The 19,051-nt window shown below is 43.8% G+C and overlaps 1 protein-coding gene across 1 annotated transcript in view; it reads right to left on the bottom strand.

Annotated features, from left to right (window-relative positions):
* The window catches only part of LOC129812664 (tyrosine-protein kinase receptor-like), an 85,337-nt gene extending 66,508 nt beyond the window's left edge, over positions 1–18,829 (bottom strand). The window contains exon 1 of the mRNA XM_055864424.1: positions 18,464–18,829. Within this exon, the coding sequence (XP_055720399.1) occupies positions 18,464–18,518 (55 nt within the window). The 5' untranslated portion in view covers positions 18,519–18,829. The remainder of the gene's footprint in view (positions 1–18,463) is intronic.
* Between the last annotated feature and the right edge of the window lie 222 nt (positions 18,830–19,051).

Here is a 19,051-nt window from a genome sequence, read left to right as displayed (position 1 = left end):
CCGACTGTCACGCCCTGGCCTTATTATTCTTTGTTTTCTTGATTATTTTAGTTAGGTCAGGGTGTGACATGGGTAATGTTTATGTTTTGTTGGTTTTGGATGTTTATTTGGTAAAGGGGTTATGGGGTGTAAAATATGGTTTTGTGTTTAGTGTAGAGGTCTAGCGTTGTCTATGTTGGTGAGTGATCTAGAAGAGTCTATGGTTACCTGAATGAGTTCCCAATTAGAGACAGCTGATGTCGGTTGTCTCTGATTGGGAGCCTTATTTAGGGTAGCCATAGGCTCTCATTAATTGTGGGTAATTGTCTATGTCAGAACGTTTGTAGCATGTCTGTCTATGCACAACGTTTGTAGCTTCACGGTCGTTTTGTTATTTTGTATAGTTTGTATTAAGTGTTCGTCTTTCATTTAAATAAATTCATTATGACTGCATACCTTGACGCGTATTGGTCCGACCCATGCTTCTCCTCTTCAGACGAAGAGGAGGAGAACGATCGTGACAGAATTACCCACCATTAATGAGAGCCTATGGCTACCCTAAATAAGGCTCCCAATCAGAGACAACCGACATCAGCTGTCTCTAATTGGGAACTCATTCAGGTAACCATAGACTCTTCTAGATCACTCACCAACATAGACAACGCTAGACCTCTACACTAAACACAAAACCATATTTTACACCCCATAACCCCTTTACCAAATAAACATCCAAAACCAACAAAACATAAACATTACCCATGTCACACCCTGACCTAACTAAAATAATCAAGAAAACAAAGAATAATAAGGCCAGGGCGTGACACCGACGGACAAATCTGGGTTTGGCGGATGCCAGGAGAACGCTACCTTGCCCCATTGCATAGTGCCAACTGTAAAGTTTGGTGGAGGAGGAATAATGGTCTGGGGTTGTTTTTCATTGTTTGGGCTAGGCCCCTTAGTTCCAGTGAAGGGAAATCTTAACACGACAGCATACAATGACATTCTGTGCTTCCAACTGTGTGGAAACAGTTTGGGGAAGGCCCTTTGCTATTTCAGAATGACAATGCCCCCGTGTAAAACGTGAGGTCCATACAGAAATGGTTTGTATAAAACAGTGTGGAAGAACTTGACTGGCCTGCACAGTGCCCTGACCTAATTTTTTTTTGTCTCTGTCTTTGTCTTTTGTCTTTTCCTGTGTAAATAGCCGGTCTTTTTTGTATATATCTTAATCTCACATTCTATCTACGAACTAAATATACTTTCCGGCAACCCGCCTCACTCAACGTGGTATGGATCTGTATTTTTATTCGTTATAACTGGAACTTCCATCAGGAGATACCAGTTAACTAGCCAATAGTCTTTGTTAGCCTCCTCGCCTTTTTCCCCCGTCATCAGCCAGCCTTAGCTCGGACAACACCTGCCAGTCTGCACGGCGCGATATCAACCCAGAGCATATCGGGCTGCTTCTCTCTACCATATCACCGGATTCCTGCCGCTTTGGATCATTACACCGGATCATTACTCCGGATCATCGCATTCTAGGGCTACTGTCACGGCTCCTCCTCTGCAGTGCAGGGGGCGGTTCCTCCTGCAGGCAGAGGAGGGTCGTTAAGTGATTGGAGCCACCTGGGCTCAGGGCATAAAACTGCTTACTAATCACCTCTCCCTGTTTTGCTCTCTCTCTCTGCTCCTCCAGGTATGCTCATGATTTGTTTGTTCCTTTTTAGTTTTGCATAGTTTTCACTCAGTCATGTTCACACACACATATTCATGCACCCATGCACTTTACATACAGATACATCCACACCTCATTCCTATTTCTTAGTTTAAGTTAATAGTTTGCTTAATAATAAAGAACACTTTTAAATTGGCCTATACCTGTTGTTCGTGTCCTCTCATTTGTCACAGGCTATGAGCCGGCTTGTGACAAGTGGGGACTCGTCCGGGATAGTAGTTAACTTGGGTTAGTTTAGTTCAGATTGACCATTTTTTTTTTGTTTGAGTGGATGTTTTGGTTGGGCCAATTTTGTTTAAGAGAGAGTTGAGAGCCATGTGTTCTTTTGGTTCAGTTAGCTTGGTAGCTAAGCAATTCACTGTGTGTTTTTCTGGGTTTTGTTCAGGTGGGAGTCCTCTCCTGTTCAGGCATATCAGCAAGTGTCAATAGGAGGCTTGTGGTGTTTTTGTTTTAGGTGGCAGTGAACGTGGGTAGAGCATCCTTTTCCCTTTTCCCCTACATCGGCTCGGGAGCACCTCCGTGGTTATGGGAGGGCTGCCAGTTTCTGGTTGTCTTTTCCACTCCACTGGTTTTGTGTGCATAAAACCCCACCACATGTGACTGCACGAAGACCAGGGCCAGTTAGTTAGTAGTTTTTGGAGGATAGTGGGGTGTGGCTCTTGTCCTTGAACCCAGATTGACAGCAGGTGAGTTGTGTTTTTTTTGAGCATTTGTAATAGTTGTATTGGTTGAGGAAAATGTCTTCCATTTTGAGTAGTTTTGTTCAAGCTCCTTCAGAGGTAGCCTTAGAGTTGTGTACTAAGGAGCAGTTAATTGAAATTGCTGAACATTATCAGATTGAGATTGTTGATAAAAAAATTAAAGAGACTGTTAAAACTAGCTTAAAGCAGGGTCTTAGGGAAATGGGTGTTTTTGGCGGTCAGTCTGCTAGTAGTGAGGGTGCAAGTTTTCAGGCTAGCCCTTCATTAACTTTTGAGCAGCAGAGGGAACTGTTGCAAATGCAAAGGCAAATGCAATTAGAGCAAATGCAAATGCAATTAGAGATAGAGCGATTGAGAAATGCTAATAGACCGGAAAGACTACCACAGTTTGATGTTTCACAGAATCTTCATTTGTTGCCTAAATTTGATGAGTCAGATCCAGACACATACTTTACTTTATTTGAGCGTATTGCGGAAGCTAGAGCTTGGTCAGATTTGGACATGACTACGTTGTTGCAATGTGTACTTACAGGTAAAGCACGTGAGGCTTTTGCAGCACTGAGTGTAGCTGACAGTAAAGTTTATGCTAAAGTTAAATCAGCAGTTCTGAAGGTCTACGAGCTTGTGCCAGAGGCATATCGTCAACGTTTTCGTTACAGGAAAAAGTTAGATTCACAAACCTATTCTGAGTTTGTTTGTGATTTGACTTCTGCATTTAATCGTTGGTGTACAGCTTCTGAAGTTAGTACTTTTGAGGGTCTGTCTAATTTGATTGTGTTAGAACAGTTCAAAAATTCTGTTCCTGACCAGGTTGCTACATACATGAATGAACGTAAAGTTAAGTCTCCAAGTGATGCAGCAATCCTTGCAGATGAGTACAGGCTAACACATAAAAGCCATTTTGAGTCAAACAGTGACATGTACCATAAAAATAACTTTACTCCTAGGAATAGGAGGTCGCCTTTTTTTGGAGATTTTTTCAAAAGGCCTCGGCAGAAGTTTGGGTCTGGAAGACTTAAAGCACCGGTTAATGCTAATACCTGTCGCTACTGCTTAGTTGAAGGACATTGGAAGAAAAATTGTCCTCTGCTTAAATCAAAACAGTCAGTTCAAGTTAAACCTGCTGTGATGGCAAGTCCTGTTACAGCCTCTGACCACCAGGGTGAGCTGTTTCAGCCACTAGTTGAGTTTGATTCTCAGTTTTCCCGCTGTGATTTTTCAGCCTTTATTTCAGATGGTGTAGTGTCCCTGGTAGATGGCAACCAGAATGTTAAAATCAAGATCCTAAGAGACACTGGAGCTTTAGATTCTTTTATTCTGGAATCTGTTTTGCCGTTCTCTAAAGAGTCTGATACTGGCCGTTGTGTAATGGTATGTGGTATGGGTTTAGTTCCATTCTCTTGTCCTTTACATGAAGTTACCCTAAAATGTGGTCTGGTAGAGGGTGATGTAGATGTTGGGGTTAGACCTCAGTTGCCAGTAGAGGGAGTGCACATGATTTTGGGGAATGACTTGGCAGGTAGTAAGGTGTGGGCAGATGGCAAATTAAACATCTGTAAGAAGCAACCTTCAGTGTCACCTGCAAGGGAATCTCCGGATCAGAACTGTGTGTCTCCTGAGGTATTTCCAGCTTGTGCGGTTACCCGCGCAGCCTCTCGTAAGGAGATTGAGAGTAAGCCAGAAAGTCTTGAGTTGCCAGTCAAACTCCAGACAGAACAGTTGACTAGTTCTAGAGATTCATTGATGGCTGAGCAAAAAGCCGATACTACTTTGGCTGATCTGTTTGATAAAGTGGTTCCTGATTCAGTGGTGAGGAATAGTGCTCAGTGTTATTTTCTTCTTGATGGGCTGTTGGTCAGGAAATGGGTTCCACACTATGATAAGGGTTTAGGAGAACCAGTCTTTCAAATAGTTGTACCTACTACTTTGCGAAATAAAGTGTTGCAAACTTCACATGGTGATGTGGCAGGTCATATGGGTGTTCGTAAAACGTATGATCGTATACTTCGTTATTTTTTCTGGCCACGTTTAAAGCGGGATGTATCTCAGTTTATTAAAACTTGTGATACGTGTCAGCGCACAAGCAAGCCAAATCAGGTTGTAAAGCCTGCACCGTTGTATCCAATACCAGCCGTAGGGCAACCTTTTGAGCATCTTATTATCGATTGTGTTGGGCCATTACCAAGGTCCAAGTCAGGTCATAGCTACTTATTAACTGTTATGTGTCAAGCAACCAGATATCCGGCAGCTTTTTCCTTGCGTACCATAACTTCAAAATTAGTAGTTAAAGCTTTAACTCAATTTATTTCAACATTTGGGATTCCAAAAACCATCCAGTCAGATCAGGGGTCTAACTTTACCTCTCATTTATTTGCTCAGGTTCTCAAACAGCTTAAAGTTAAACACAACAAGTCTACTGCGTTCCATGCCCAGAGCCAGGGAGCTTTGGAACGTTTTCATCAAACTTTAAAATCCTTGCTTCGTGCATATTGTACGGAACTGTCTGCCGACTGGGAGGAGGGGTTACCTTGGCTGTTACTAGCTGCTCGTGAAGTAGTGCAGGAAAGCACAGGGTTTAGCCCAAATGACTTAGTGTTTGGCCATAAGGTGCGTGGGCCTTTAGCAGTGTTGCAGGATGGTTGTTTGCCTGAGGAACCACCTCGGAACCTTATTGACTATATAAATGGTTTTAGGTTGAAGTTGTATAGGGCTGGTGAACTAGCGAAAGAAAAACTAAAATGTTCTCAACGGAAAATGAAACTGAAATATGACGGACAGGCTGAGCTGCGTGAGTTTAGTCCCGGTGATCGGGTACTTGCTCTTCTGCCTCTTGTAAGTTCACCTTTTCAGGCAAAATACTGTGGTCCTTTCACTGTGTTGCGTAAAGTGTCAGATTTGAACTATCTTATTGAAACCCCTAGTCATAGGAAGTCCTCTAAATTATGCCATGTGAACCTGTTAAAATGTTATCACTCCCGTGATCTAAGCAAAGTTGAAGGCACTCCAGCAGTGAGGTCAGTGTTGACTGCTGCCCCAGTCCCTGCATCTTGTGGCTTTAATTTGGTGGAGGGGGGAGAAGAGGAAGTTAAAGTTTCAGATGAGGTCTTACAAGGTCGGTTGAAAAACTCTCAGACTTTGCAAAACCTTGGGGTTTTGGTAGATCATTTAGACCCTGAGAAACGTGATGAATTGGTAGCTCTTATTAGAAACTACCCTGTTTTGTTTTCTGACACTCCATCACAAACCCACTTAATTGAACATGATATAGACATCGGAGATGCTAAGCCTATCAAACACAGATTTGATCGTGTATCTGAGGAGAAGAGACTAAAACTGGAAACAGAGATGCAGTCTATGTTGGACACAGGTATTAATTTGGCAAAATGTGAGTTTGCCAAAGCTACAGTCACATACCTAGGCAAGGTTGTGGGTCAGGGATTTGTCTGTCCCGTGGAAGCCAAGGTTCAGGCTGTGAAGCAGTTCCCACAGCCCTCTACAAAGAAAGAACTGATGTGCTTCCTGGAAATGGCGGGGTACTACCGTGCTTTTTGTAAAAACTTTTCGGTAGTAGTGTCCCCACTGACCAATCTGTTGAAGGCCAAGGCTGAATTTATCTGGTCCACCCAGTGTCAAGAGGCATTTGATGCAGTTAAGACTCTTTTGTGTTTGGCACCTGTGTTGGCAGCACCAAATTTTGGGAAACCTTTCAAATTGCAGGTAGACGCCAGTCAAATCGGTGCTGGGGCTGTGCTTCTCCAGGAGAATGACAACAAGGTTGAGTGTCCAGTCAGTTTCTTCTCCCGAAAATTTAATAAGTATCAGAAAAACTATTCTGTAATTGAAAAGGAGGCTTTAGGTCTCATTTGGGCTTTACAGCACTTCGAGGTCTATGTTGGTTCTGGTTTGACCCCTTTAACTGTGTTCACTGACCACAACCCACTGGTTTTTCTGAGGTCCCTGCAAAACCCCAACCAGCGCCTGATGCGTTGGGCTTTGTTCTTGCAACCATTCAACCTTGATATTAGGCACATTAAGGGTAAGGATAATATCATTGCTGATGCTCTGTCCCGTGCTCCTTTAACCTAGCTTGTACCTTTTCTCTGTTGACCCCTACGGGCTGTCTGTGCCTCTTTCCTCTTAAATTGCTCCCCAGGTACCAGGGCTGCCGAGTTTGAGGGACGGACAGTCGGCTGGGGGACACGGGGCTACTGCTAGGAGCCGGGATTGTTTTTTTTTTGTTTATTTGTTTTTGGGGAAATTTGAATTATTTTGATTATGTTGGAGGAAGTTGGGTTGAGGGTGGGACCCTCATTTTAAGGAGGGGGGTGTCACGGCTCCTCCTCTGCAGTGCAGGGGGCGGTTCCTCCTGCAGGCAGAGGAGGGTCGTTAAGTGATTGGAGCCACCTGGGCTCAGGGCATAAAACTGCTTACTAATCACCTCTCCCTGTTTTGCTCTCTCTCTCTGCTCCTCCAGGTATGCTCATGATTTGTTTGTTCCTTTTTAGTTTTGCATAGTTTTCACTCAGTCATGTTCACACACACATATTCATGCACCCATGCACTTTACATACAGATACATCCACACCTCATTCCTATTTCTTAGTTTAAGTTAATAGTTTGCTTAATAATAAAGAACACTTTTAAATTGGCCTATACCTGTTGTTCGTGTCCTCTCATTTGTCACAGGCTATGAGCCGGCTTGTGACACTACAATACCTCCTTTGCCAATTGGCCTGGACCCTTTATGGTTGACATGGAGCCTCGCCGATCCATCACTACTGGACTGCCGACGTGATCGCCCGATGTGGTCTCAACAGGCTATTCTGTTACGATGTCAATGAAGAACTGGTCGCGCTGGTCCCAGCGCGCACGACCCACGTGGAGTTCCAGGTCTCCGGCAGCCTTTGGAACTGCCGATCTGTTGCCAACAAGGCAGAGTTCATCTCAGCCTATGCTTCCCTCCAGTCCCTCGACTTCTTGGCACTGACGGAAACATGGATTACCACAGATAACACTGCTACTCCTACTGCTCTCTCCTCGTCTGCCCACGTGTTCTCGCACACCCCGAGAGTTTCTGGTCAGCGAGGTGGTGGCACTGGGATCCTCATCTCTCCCAAGTGGACATTCTCTCTTTCTCCCCTGACCCATCTGTCTATCGCCTCCTTTGAATTCCATGCTGTCACAGTTACCAGCCCTTTCAAGCTTAACATCCTTATCATTTATCGCCCTCCAGGTTCCCTTGGAGAGTTCATCACGGAGCTTGACGCCTTGATAAGTTCCTTTCCTGAGGATGGCTCACCTCTCACAGTTCTGGGTGACTTTAACCTCCCCACGTCTACCTTTGACTCATTCCTCTCTGCCTCCTTCTTTCCACTCCTCTCCTCTTTTGACCTCACCCTCTCACCTTCCCCCCCTACTCACAAGGCAGGCAATACGCTTGACCTCATCTTTACTAGATGCTGTTCTTCCACTAATCTCATTGCAACTCCCCTCCAAGTCTCCGACCACTACCTTGTATCCTTTTCCCTCTCGCTCTCATCCAACACTTCCCACTCTGCCCCTACTCGGATGGTATCGCGCTGTCCCAACTTTCGCTCTCTCTCCCCCGCTACTCTCTCCTCTTCCATCCTATTATCTCTTCCCTCTGCTCAAACCTTCTCCAACCTATCTCCCGATTCTGCCTCCTCAACCCTCCTCTCCTCCCTTTCTGCATCCTTTGACTCTCTATGTCCCCTATCCTCCAGGCCGGCTCGGTCCTCCCCTCCTGCTCCGTGGCTCGACGACTCATTGCGAGCTCACAGAACAGGGCTCCGGGCAGCCGAGCGGAAATGGAGGAAAACTCGCCTCCCTGCGGACCTGGCATCCTTTCACTCCCTCCTCTCTACATTTTCCTCTTCTGTCTCTGCTGCTAAAGCCACTTTCTACCACTCTAAATTCCAAGCATCTGCCTCTAACCCTAGGAAGCTCTTTGCCACCTTCTCCTCCCTCCTGAATTCCCCCCCCCTCCTCCCTCTCATTGCTATGCAGACGACACACAATTAATCTTCTCCTTTCCCCCTTCTGATAACCAGGTGGCGAATCGCATCTCTGCATGTCTGGCAGACATATCAGTGTGGATGACGGATCACCACCTCAAGCTGAACCTCGGCAAGACGGAGCTACTCTTCCTCCCGGGGAAGGACTGCCCGTTCCATGATCTCGCCATCACGGTTGACAACTCCATTGTGTCCTCCTCCCAGAGTGCTAAGAACCTTGGCGTGATCCTGGACAACACCCTGTCGTTCTCAACTAACATCACGGAGGTGACCCGTTCCTGTAGGTTCATGCTCTACATCATTCGCAGAGTACGACCCTGCCTCACACAGGAAGCGGCGCAGGTCCTAATCCAGGCACTTGTCATCTCCCGTCTGGATTACTGCAACTCGCTGTTGGCTGGGCTCCCTGCCTGTGCCATTAAACCCCTACAACTCATCCAGAACGCCGCAGCCCGTCTGGTGTTCAACCTTCCCAAGTTCTCTCACGTCACCCCGCTCCTCCGCTCTCTCCACTGGCTTCCAGTTGAAGCTCGCATCCGCTACAAGACCATGGTGCTTGCCTACGGAGCTGTGAGGGGAATGGCACCTCCGTACCTTCAGGCTGTGATCAGGCCCTACACCCAAACAAGGGCACTGCGTTCATCCACCTCTGGCCTGCTCGCCTCCCTACCTCTGAGGAAGTACAGTTCCCGCTCAGCCCAGTCAAAACTGTTCGCTGCTCTGGCACCCCAATGGTGGAACAAACTCCCTCACGACGCCAGGTCAGCGGAGTCAATCACCACCTTCCGGAGACACCTGAAACCCCACCTCTTTAAGGAATACCTAGGATAGGATAAAGTAATCCTTCTAATCCCCCCCCTTAAAAGATTTAGATGCACTATTGTAAAGTGGTTGTTCCACTGGATATCATAAGGTGAATGCACCAATTTGTAAGTCGCTCTGGATAAGAGCGTCTGCTAAATGACTTAAATGTAAATGTAGCCTCGGCCCGCTAGCTTTTCTGAATGATGTGTCCCCTGCTCGCCTAGCGTAGTAGTGACTACCGATCAGCACCTTGACTCACCTATTGCTGCTCTTTTGACCCTGTGATCACTTGCTACACAGCTGATGCCCCCTGGACTGTTTCAATAACACGGAACCTCTTTTTGTTTACCTGTCGGCCCCAGCCTCGAACTCAGTATGTACATAACTGACCCGTTCTGCCCATTCATCGCTATTTACCCGTTGTTGTCTTAGCTCTCCTGATCAACACCTGTGATTGCTTTATGCATCAATCTAATGTCAATATGCCTTGTCTACTGCTGTCTTGGCTAGTTTTTACCATTTAAAAAATGCCTGAGATAGCTCTTTCGTCCCACCCCACACACATGCGGAGACCTCACCTGGCTTAACTTGTCCCTCAAGAGACGAAACCTCTCTCCTCGTCACTCAACGCCTAGGTTTACCTCCACTGTACTCACATTTTACCATACTCTGTCTGTACGTTATTCCTTGAATCTAGTCTACCACGCCCAGAAATCTGCTCCTTTTATTCTCTGTCCCCAACGCACTTGACGACTAGTTCTTATAGCCTTTAGGCGTACCCTTATCCTACTCCTCCTCTGTTCCTCTGGTGATGTAGAGGTTAGGCCCTGTAGCCCCTAGTTCTACTTCTATTCCCCAGGCGCTATCATTTGTTGACTTCTGTAACCATAAAAGCCTTGGTTTTATGCATGTTAACATCAGAAGCCTCCTCCTTAAGACTGTTTTATTCACTGCTTTAGCACACTCCGCCAACCCTGATGTCCTAGCTGTGTCTGAATCCTGGCTTAGGAAGGCTACCAAAAATTCTGAAATTTCCATCCCCAACTACAACATTTTCCGTCAAGATAGAACGGCCAAAGGGGATGGAGTTGCAATCTACTGCAGAGATAGCCTGCAGAGTTCTGTCATGCTATCCAGGTCTGTGCCCAAACAGTTCGAGCTTCTACTTTTAAAATCCACCTTACCAGAAATAAGTCTCTCACTGTTTCCGCTTGTTATAGACCCCCCTCAGCCCCCAGCTGTGCCCTAGACACCATATGTGAATTAATTGCCCCCCATTTATCTTCAGAATTTGCACTGTTAGGTGACCTAAACTGGGATATGCTTAACACCCTGGCCGTCCTACAATCTAAGCTAGATGCCCTCAATCTCACACAAATTATCATGGAACCTACCAGGTACCACCCTAAATCCGTAAACAAGGGCACCCTCATAGATATCATCCTGACCAACTTGCAATCTAAATACACCTCTACCAGGATCTCAGTGATCACTGCCTCATTGCCTGCGTCCGTAATGGGTTCGCGGTCAAACGACCAACCCTCATCACTGTCAAACGCTCCCTAAAACACTTCAGTGAGCAGGCCTTTCTAATTGACCTGTCCCGGGTATCCTAGAAGGATATTGACCTCATTCCGTCAGTAGAGGATGCCTGGTTATTCTTTAAAAGTGCTTTCCTCACCATCTTAAATAAGGATGCCCCATTTTAAAAAATGTAAAACTAAGAACAGATATAGCCCTTGGTTCACTCCAGACCTGACTGCCCTTGACCAGCACAAAAACATCCTGTGGCGTACTGCATTAGCATCGAATAGCCCATCCTGTGGCTAGCTTTTTCAAACAGAAATTTGTATCCTGTAGCACAAACTACCAAAAGTTCTGGGACACTGTAAAGTCCATGGAGAATAAGAGCACCTCCTCCCAGCTGCTTGGAAACACTGTCAGAGGCTAGGAAACACTGTCGCCACCGATAAATCTACGATAGTTGAGAATTTCAATAAGCATTTTTCTACGGCTGGACATGCTTTCCACCTGGCTACCCCTACCCAGCTCGGCACCCCCCCACAGCATTTTGCCCAGGACTCCCCCATTTCTCCTTCACCCAAATCCAGATAGCTGATGTTCTGAAAGGGCTGCAAAACCTGGACCCGTACAAATCAGCTGGGCTAGACAATCTGGACCCTCTCTTTCTAAAACTATCCACCTGCAACCCCTATTACCAGCCTGTTCAACCTCTCTTTCACATCGTCTGAGATCCCCTCTTCAAAGGGGGTGACACCCTAGACCAAAACTGTTACACACCTATATCCATCCTGACCTGCCTATCTAAAGTCTTCGCCAAGTTAATAAACAGAGTTAATAGTTAAGTTAAGTTAATAAACAGATCACTGACCATTTCAAATCCCACCGTACCTTCTCCACTGTGCAATCCGGCTTCCAAGCCGGTCACGGGTGCACCTCAGCCACGCTCAAGGTACTAAACGATATCATAACCGCCATCGATAAAAGACAGTACTGTGCAGCCGTCTTCATCGACCTGGCCAAGGCTTTCGACTCTGTCAATCCCCGTATTCTTATCGGCAGACTCAATAGCCTTGGTTTTTCTAATGACTGCCTCGCCTGGTTCACCAACTACTTTGCAGACAAAGTTCAGTGTGTCAAATCGGAGGGCATGTTGTCCAGACCTCTGGCAGTCTCTATGGGGGTACCACAGGGTTCAATTCTCGGGCCGACTCTTTTCTCTGTATATATGTATCAATGATGTCACTCTTGCTGCGGGCGATTCCCTGATCCACCTCTACGCAGACGACACCATTCTGTATACTTCTGGCCCTTCCTTGGACAATGTGCTAACTAACCTCAAAACGAGCTTCAATGCCATACAACACTCCTTCCGTGGCCTCCAACTGCTCTTAAACGCTAGTAAAACCAAATGCATGCTTTTCAACCCTTCGCTGCCCGCACCCGCCCAACTAGCATCACCACACTGGACGGTTCCGACCTAAAATATGTGGACAATTATAAATACCTAGGTGTCTGGCTAGACTGTAAACTCTCCTTCCAGACTCATATTAAACATCTCGAATCCAAAATCAAATCTAGAATCGGCTTTCTATTTCGCAACAAAGCCTCCTTCACTCACGCCGCCAAACTTACCCTCGTAAAACTGACTATCCTACTGATCCTCGACTTTGGCGATGTCATCTACAAAATAGCTTCCAACACTCTACTCAGCAAACTGGATGCAGTCTATCACAGTGCCATCCGTTTTGTTACCAAATCACCTTATACCACCCACCACTGCGACCTGTATGCTCTAGTCGGCTGGCCCCCGCTACATACTCGTCGCCAGGCCCACTGGCTCCAGGTCATCTATAAGTCTATGCTAGGTAAACTCTGCCTTATCTCAGTTCACTGGTCACGATAACACCACCATCCGTAGCACACGTTCCAGCAGGTATATCTCACTGATCATCCCCAAAGCCAACACCTCATTTGGCCGCCTTTCCTTCCAGTTCTCTGCTGCCAGTGACTGGAACGAATTGCAAAAATCGCTGAAGTTGGAGACTTTTATTTCCCTCACCAACTTTAAACATCAACTATCTGAGCAGCTAACCGATCGCTGCAGCTGTACATAGTCCATCTTTAAATAGCCCACCCAATCCACCTATTTCATCCCCATACTGTTTTTATTTGATTTACTTTTCTGCTCTTTTGCACACCAGTATCTCTACTTGCACATCATCATTTGCTCATTTATCACTCCAGTGTTAATCTGCTAAATTGTAATTATTCGCTCCAATGGCCTATTTATTGCTTACCTCCTAATGCTTTTTGCACACACTGTATATAGACTTTCTTTTTTGTACTGTGTCATTGTCATTATTGTGTTATTGGCTTATTTATTGTTTACTCCATGTGTAATTCTGTGTTGTTGTCTGTGTCACACTGCTTTGCTTTATCTTGGCCAGGTCGCAGTTGCAAATGAGAACTTGTTCTCAACTAGCCTACCTGGTTAAATAAAGGTGAAATAAAATAAAAATGTAAAATAAATAAAAGACAATGAATATTTTATTGAAAGCATACTGTACAGCTAGCTAGCACTGCAGTGCTTAAAATGTGGTGAGTAATTGACTCAAAAAGATAAAAAGACAATAGTTGAACAGTTTTGAACAAATTCATTTCTTCAAAAATTAAGGAGAAACAAGTGAGCTAGCTATATTTCATATTTTTTCACTTCCACTTACTTAGCTAGCGAATGCAGCTAGCTAGTTTAGCATACTTAAACACCCGGCTCAAACAGAGAGGGATGCTATGTTACCTAGCTGGCTATGGCTATCCAACACTGGAACTCTTCCAAGTCAAGCTTTTGGTTTCATTAATTTATTGCCACCGGGGCCCGCCAATAACTGCTCAACTGCTTGCTGACTATACACTGTACTGCATGATTGTAGTGGGTTTACTAATGCTTTGGTTCTAGTAGCTATGTTGACTTGACGTTAGCTAATATGTGGAAACAATGTAGGCTGTGCGTAGCGGTTATGATATGAAGGTTTGGCTTGGAAAGCTGTTTGTATGTAGCCTCTATGAAAGTGAACTGTGTTTGCGTGTGATCAGGGATGTATTCATTCTGCCGATTCTGTTGACAAAATATTTCTTAAACGGAAGAAAATGGATAGAAACAGGGATAAACATGAATTTGTCCAATAGAAACTTTCGTTTGCAACTGTTGGACTAATGATTAAACCCTAGTTTAGCTAGATTGTGCAAGGTCGTATTGAATGTGTCTATGTTTGCCACCTTGATTACTCAAATTTCTCCCGACCTGTGCACCTACTTTGTAAATGTTCATTTAGAGGCTAGGTTGTAGCGACCTCATGAATGGATATAGGGACAATTTTAGAATCATGTAGTAGCATAAACCTTTCAATGTTACATACATTGAGCTGGGTGAATGAAATATGAATGACAGTCATCAAATATGCTGTAATAGAAATAAGACCATGCTCACACATTTTTTTCTGTCCTCCCTCATCTTTAACGGCACCGATTACCACTTTCAGTGTAGTACAGTGCATTTGGAAAGAATTCAGACCCCTTGACTTTTTCAAAATGCTGTTACTTTACAGGCTTATTCTAAAATGGATTCAATATATTTTTTTCCTCATCAATGTACATACAATACCGCATAGTGGCAGAGGAAAAACAGGTTATTATAAAAAAACTGAAATATCCCATTTACATAAGTATTCAGACCCTTTACTCATTACTTTGCTAAAGTACCTTTGGCAGCGATTACAGCCTCAAGTCTTCTTGGGTAGGATGCTACAAGCTTGGCAAAATTGTATTTTGGGAGTTTCTCCCATTCTTCTCTGCGGATCCTCTCAAGCTCTTTCAGGTTGGATGGGGAGCGTCGCTGCACAGCTCTTTTCAGGTCTCTCCAGAGATGTTAGATAGGGTTCAAGTCCAGGCTCTGGCTGGGCCACTCAAGGACATCCAGAGACTTGTCCCGAAGCCACTTTGTCTTGGCTGTGTGCTTAGGGTCGTTGTCCTGTTGGAAGATGAACCTTCACCCCAGTCTGAGGTCCTGAGCGCTCTGGAGAAGGTTTTCATCAAGGATCTCTCTGTACTTTGTTTCGTTCATCTTTCTCTCAAACCTGACTAGTCTCCCAGTCCCTGCCGCTGAAAAACAACCCCACAGCATGATGCTGCCACCCCCATGCTTCACTATAAGATGTTGCCAGGTTTCCTCCAGACGTGACGATTGGCATTCAGGCCAAATAGTTCAATCTTGGTTTCATCAGACCAGAGAATTTTGTTTCTCATGGTCTGCGAGTCTTTAGGTGCCTTTTGGCAAATTCCAAGCGGGCTGTCATGTGCCGTTTACTGAGGAGTGGCTTCTGTCTGGGCACTACCATAGAAGCCTGATTGGTGGAGTGCTGCAGAGATGGTTGTCCTTCTGGAAGGTTCTCCCATCTCCACAGAGGAACTCTGGACCTTGGTCAAAGTAACCATCGGGTTCTTGGTCACCTCCCCTCCCCGCCATTCTCCCCCGATTGCTCATTTTGGCCAGGCAGCCAGCTCTAGGAAGAGTATTGGTGGTTCCATTGAAGAATGATGGAGGCCACTGTGTTCTTGGGGACCTTCAATGCTGCAGCCATTTTTTGGTAGCCTTCCCCAGATCTGTGCCTCGACACAATACTGTCTCGGAGCTCTACGGCAATTCCTTCGACCTCACGGCTGCTCTGACATGCACTGTCAACTGTGGGACCTAATATAGACAGGTGTGGGCCTTTCCAAATCATGTCCAATCAATTGAATGTACCACAGGTGGACTCCAATCAAGATGTAGAAACATCTCAAGGATGATAAATGGAAACAGGATGCACCTGAGTTCAATTTTGAGTCTCATAGCAAAGGATCTGAATACTTAAGTAAATAAGGTATTTCAGTTTTTTTTTTTATAAATTTGCTAACATTTCTTAAAACCTGTTTTCGCTTTGTCATTATGGGGTATTGTGTGTAGATTGATCAGGGAAAAATATTTTAATAACAAAATGTGGAAAAAGTGAAGGGGTCTGAATACTTTCCGATTGCACTGTGTGTGTGAGTGTGTGGTTAGAATCCAGTGAGTGTACATTGAGCCTGTTCAAGAAATAAGAATAAATAAGAATAAAATAAGCCGATAATGTAAATAGTCTGGGTAGCCATTTGAGTAACTGTTCAGCAGTTTTATGGCTTGGGGGTAGAATCTGTTAAGGAGCCTTTTTGGTCCCAGATTTGGCGCTCTGGTACCGCCTGCCGTGTGGTAGCAGAGAGTACAGTCTATGTGCTTCTACATCTGCATTGCTTGCTGTTTGGGGTTTTAGGCTGGGTTTCTGTACAGCACTTTGTGACATCGGCTGATGTAAAAAGGGCTTTATAAATAAATTTGATTGATTGATGACTTGGGTGGCTTGAGTCTTTGACAATATTTGTGGCCTTCCTCTGACACCGCGTGGCATAGGAAGCTTGGCCCCAGTGATGTACTGGTAGTTGCTATACCAAGCGGTGATGGAACCAGTCAGGATGCTCTCGATGGTGCAGCTATAGAACTTTTTGATGATCTGAAGTCCCATGCCAAATCTTTTCAGACACCTGAGGGGGTGTTGTCATGCCCTTATCACAACTGTCTTGGTGTGTTTGGACCATGATAGGTCCTTAGTGATGTGAACACCAAGTAACTCGAAACTCTCGACACGCTCCACTACAGCCCCGTCAATGTGTTTGGGGGCGTGCTTGGCCCTTCTTTTTCTGTAGTCCACGATTAGCTCCTTTGTCTTATAAGGTACTGCATCAAGGTCAAGGATTGAACATATTTAACCTGATTTTAAGATATTCTTAAGATAACACTGCAGGTTGAAAATATTCAAGACAGACAACATTTCAAGATAGGTAAACTTCTAAATATAATGGACAAGCTGGTGATTTGAAGTTTTAATATTGAGAAAATCTGTGTAGTTCTATGGTAGCAGCTGCCAGCACAGTGCAAGCTAGATTATCTACAAATGTGCACACTACAAATCTGCATTTGTTTTGGTTGTTTTCAGACCCGATTAAATTATAAACCTGTTATCAAAATAGTATATACATGCTAGGAATTCCCGGCCTCTATTTGACTAAACTAACAGTTCATCACAAGAAATACTTAGTTGGGAAATAAATGCATATATTACAATAAGATGTATTGGATAAACTATGGTGATCGGTCCCATCTACAAGACATGCTTCAGTTTTATTGAGCACATGGATGACTACCAAAATAATAGAATCTGTGAAGCTGCACTATTTAAAGTAATAAAGGTCTGTGAAAATAGTTCTGGTTCCGCTGATACCACTTTATTGCAGTGTAATTACTAATTTGTTCTGATGTAATTAACACATTTGATGTCAAATACTTCAATGTTCCTCATCTAAGGAATATTCTGCCGTGATATATAGCAAGAACGATTACATTAAACATAAATAAATAAGCCACTATAAAGGAGAGCAAAACGACCTACTATAATTTGTTAATTAAGACAGTTTTTCATATCATTTTTCTATTTAAAAAGTTGAGAGATTTATGCAAGGTAAACATGTTTTAAACCAAGCCAAAACAACATTATATAAATGATTCATATTGAACTTACATTTGAACTTCATGAATCTTACATGAGTGTTTTCCTGTCATATTTATTTTACACAAATTGTGTTTTCCTAATGCATGATTTAGCATTAGGAACACATCAGCTTCTAGTGCCACAATTACTTTTAAGTATATATTTTTTTTTAAATGGTATTTCAGTTTTTTATTTGTAATAAATGTGTCTGGGAGTGCAGTCATAATTACTCATAAATCAGTGGGATGGCGTGTGTAAATTTAGTGTGCTTATTTTCGAAATAAGCACTATATACAGGTACAGTATATGCAGAAATGTAAACTGCAGTTAAAACAGACATATTCAAGCAGGTTCCTCAGGAACTCTCTGATTGAGACATTATGGATTATGAAGATCGCGAAAATGTGCATATGGCTGTAAGGATAATGAAGGCTTACTCTTTAAGGAAATACAGTGAGGCATAGTCAAATAAATATTGACAACATGGACTATCCATGTGAATATTGTTTTCAAATAATCCAACACCATTCCAAATATTCAAGGTGCCAAGAATCACAATGTCAAATAGCAAAGAATTATTCAATGGCAGTAATGTTTATAATCACAGTTGATCTGAAGCTACAATAGGTCACAAAATGTTTATCTGACCATCTCAGGCGATTATTCCTAAAACCTATGATCACACAATAATAACAATATTTCTCAAGAGAAATCCGTTGAGTAAACAAGTTGACTGCCACAACCTTTCCTAACAAATAGACATGTGTCGTTCTGAATTTTACAGGTGCAAGAATGACTCTAAATGACTCTAAAAGTATGTTAACCCTAATGATTCGGTCAGAAATGTATATTCATCTCACAATAAAATGAATTCATTAATATGCCTATCATAGAAGAAGAACATATCATGACCGTGAGGGGAACTGATACTGAAACATCGAATGAAGTATATTCCGCGTATCTAGACCAAACTAAAGAGATTTTTTTTTTTTTACATTGCTGAAATTGACTCCTCGGTGGCGCAATATAGCCAAGAAAAATGTAAATAAATGACTATAGTCTACTTACCTATCAAAACGCTGACAGCGATATTAATAAAAGTGTGTCTTCTAATACAATCCATGGCTCCTTTTGGAGGGATCCTGGAAAGAGTTGTCACTTTTTTGCACTTTTCCCACTTTTATTTATTAATGTTAACAAATGATAAACAACCAAAAACACGTTTTAGATCACCAAGTCCCAAGGACGTGCAGCCTTTTTGCGAGCGTAGTTTCTACTTCACCTTGCTGTAATAGTGGCGATGCTGATGCTGCAGCGTTTCGGTCTGAATTGGCGAACCAACTCAAACTCACTCCCGAATGAATGCCTGCTCCTTCTCTTTTTGGTTACCACTGCCTACTTAGAAACTTGGTCCTAAAGCCTGCCTGTGGTGTCATGCTGTATATTATTGCTTTGCAGAGGGCTTTGTGTATGGCGGTTGTTATGGTCATGTTTTACTGTTGGCACAGCCTGGTCTCATACAATAGACGTAACATAGTAAATGTAAATCCAGGATACTTAGTATGATACGGTATGTTAAGTTTTGTAACCCTAAGGTTGCGAGTTTGAATCTCATCTTTAGCATTATTGTAATTAGCAACTTTTCACTACTTGCTA

Source organism: Salvelinus fontinalis, chromosome 16 (assembly GCF_029448725.1).
Source record: "Salvelinus fontinalis isolate EN_2023a chromosome 16, ASM2944872v1, whole genome shotgun sequence".
Taxonomy (NCBI): Eukaryota; Metazoa; Chordata; class Actinopteri; order Salmoniformes; family Salmonidae; genus Salvelinus; species Salvelinus fontinalis.
Note: the sequence above shows the minus strand (reverse complement) of the source record. Positions and strands in the feature narration are given on the sequence as shown.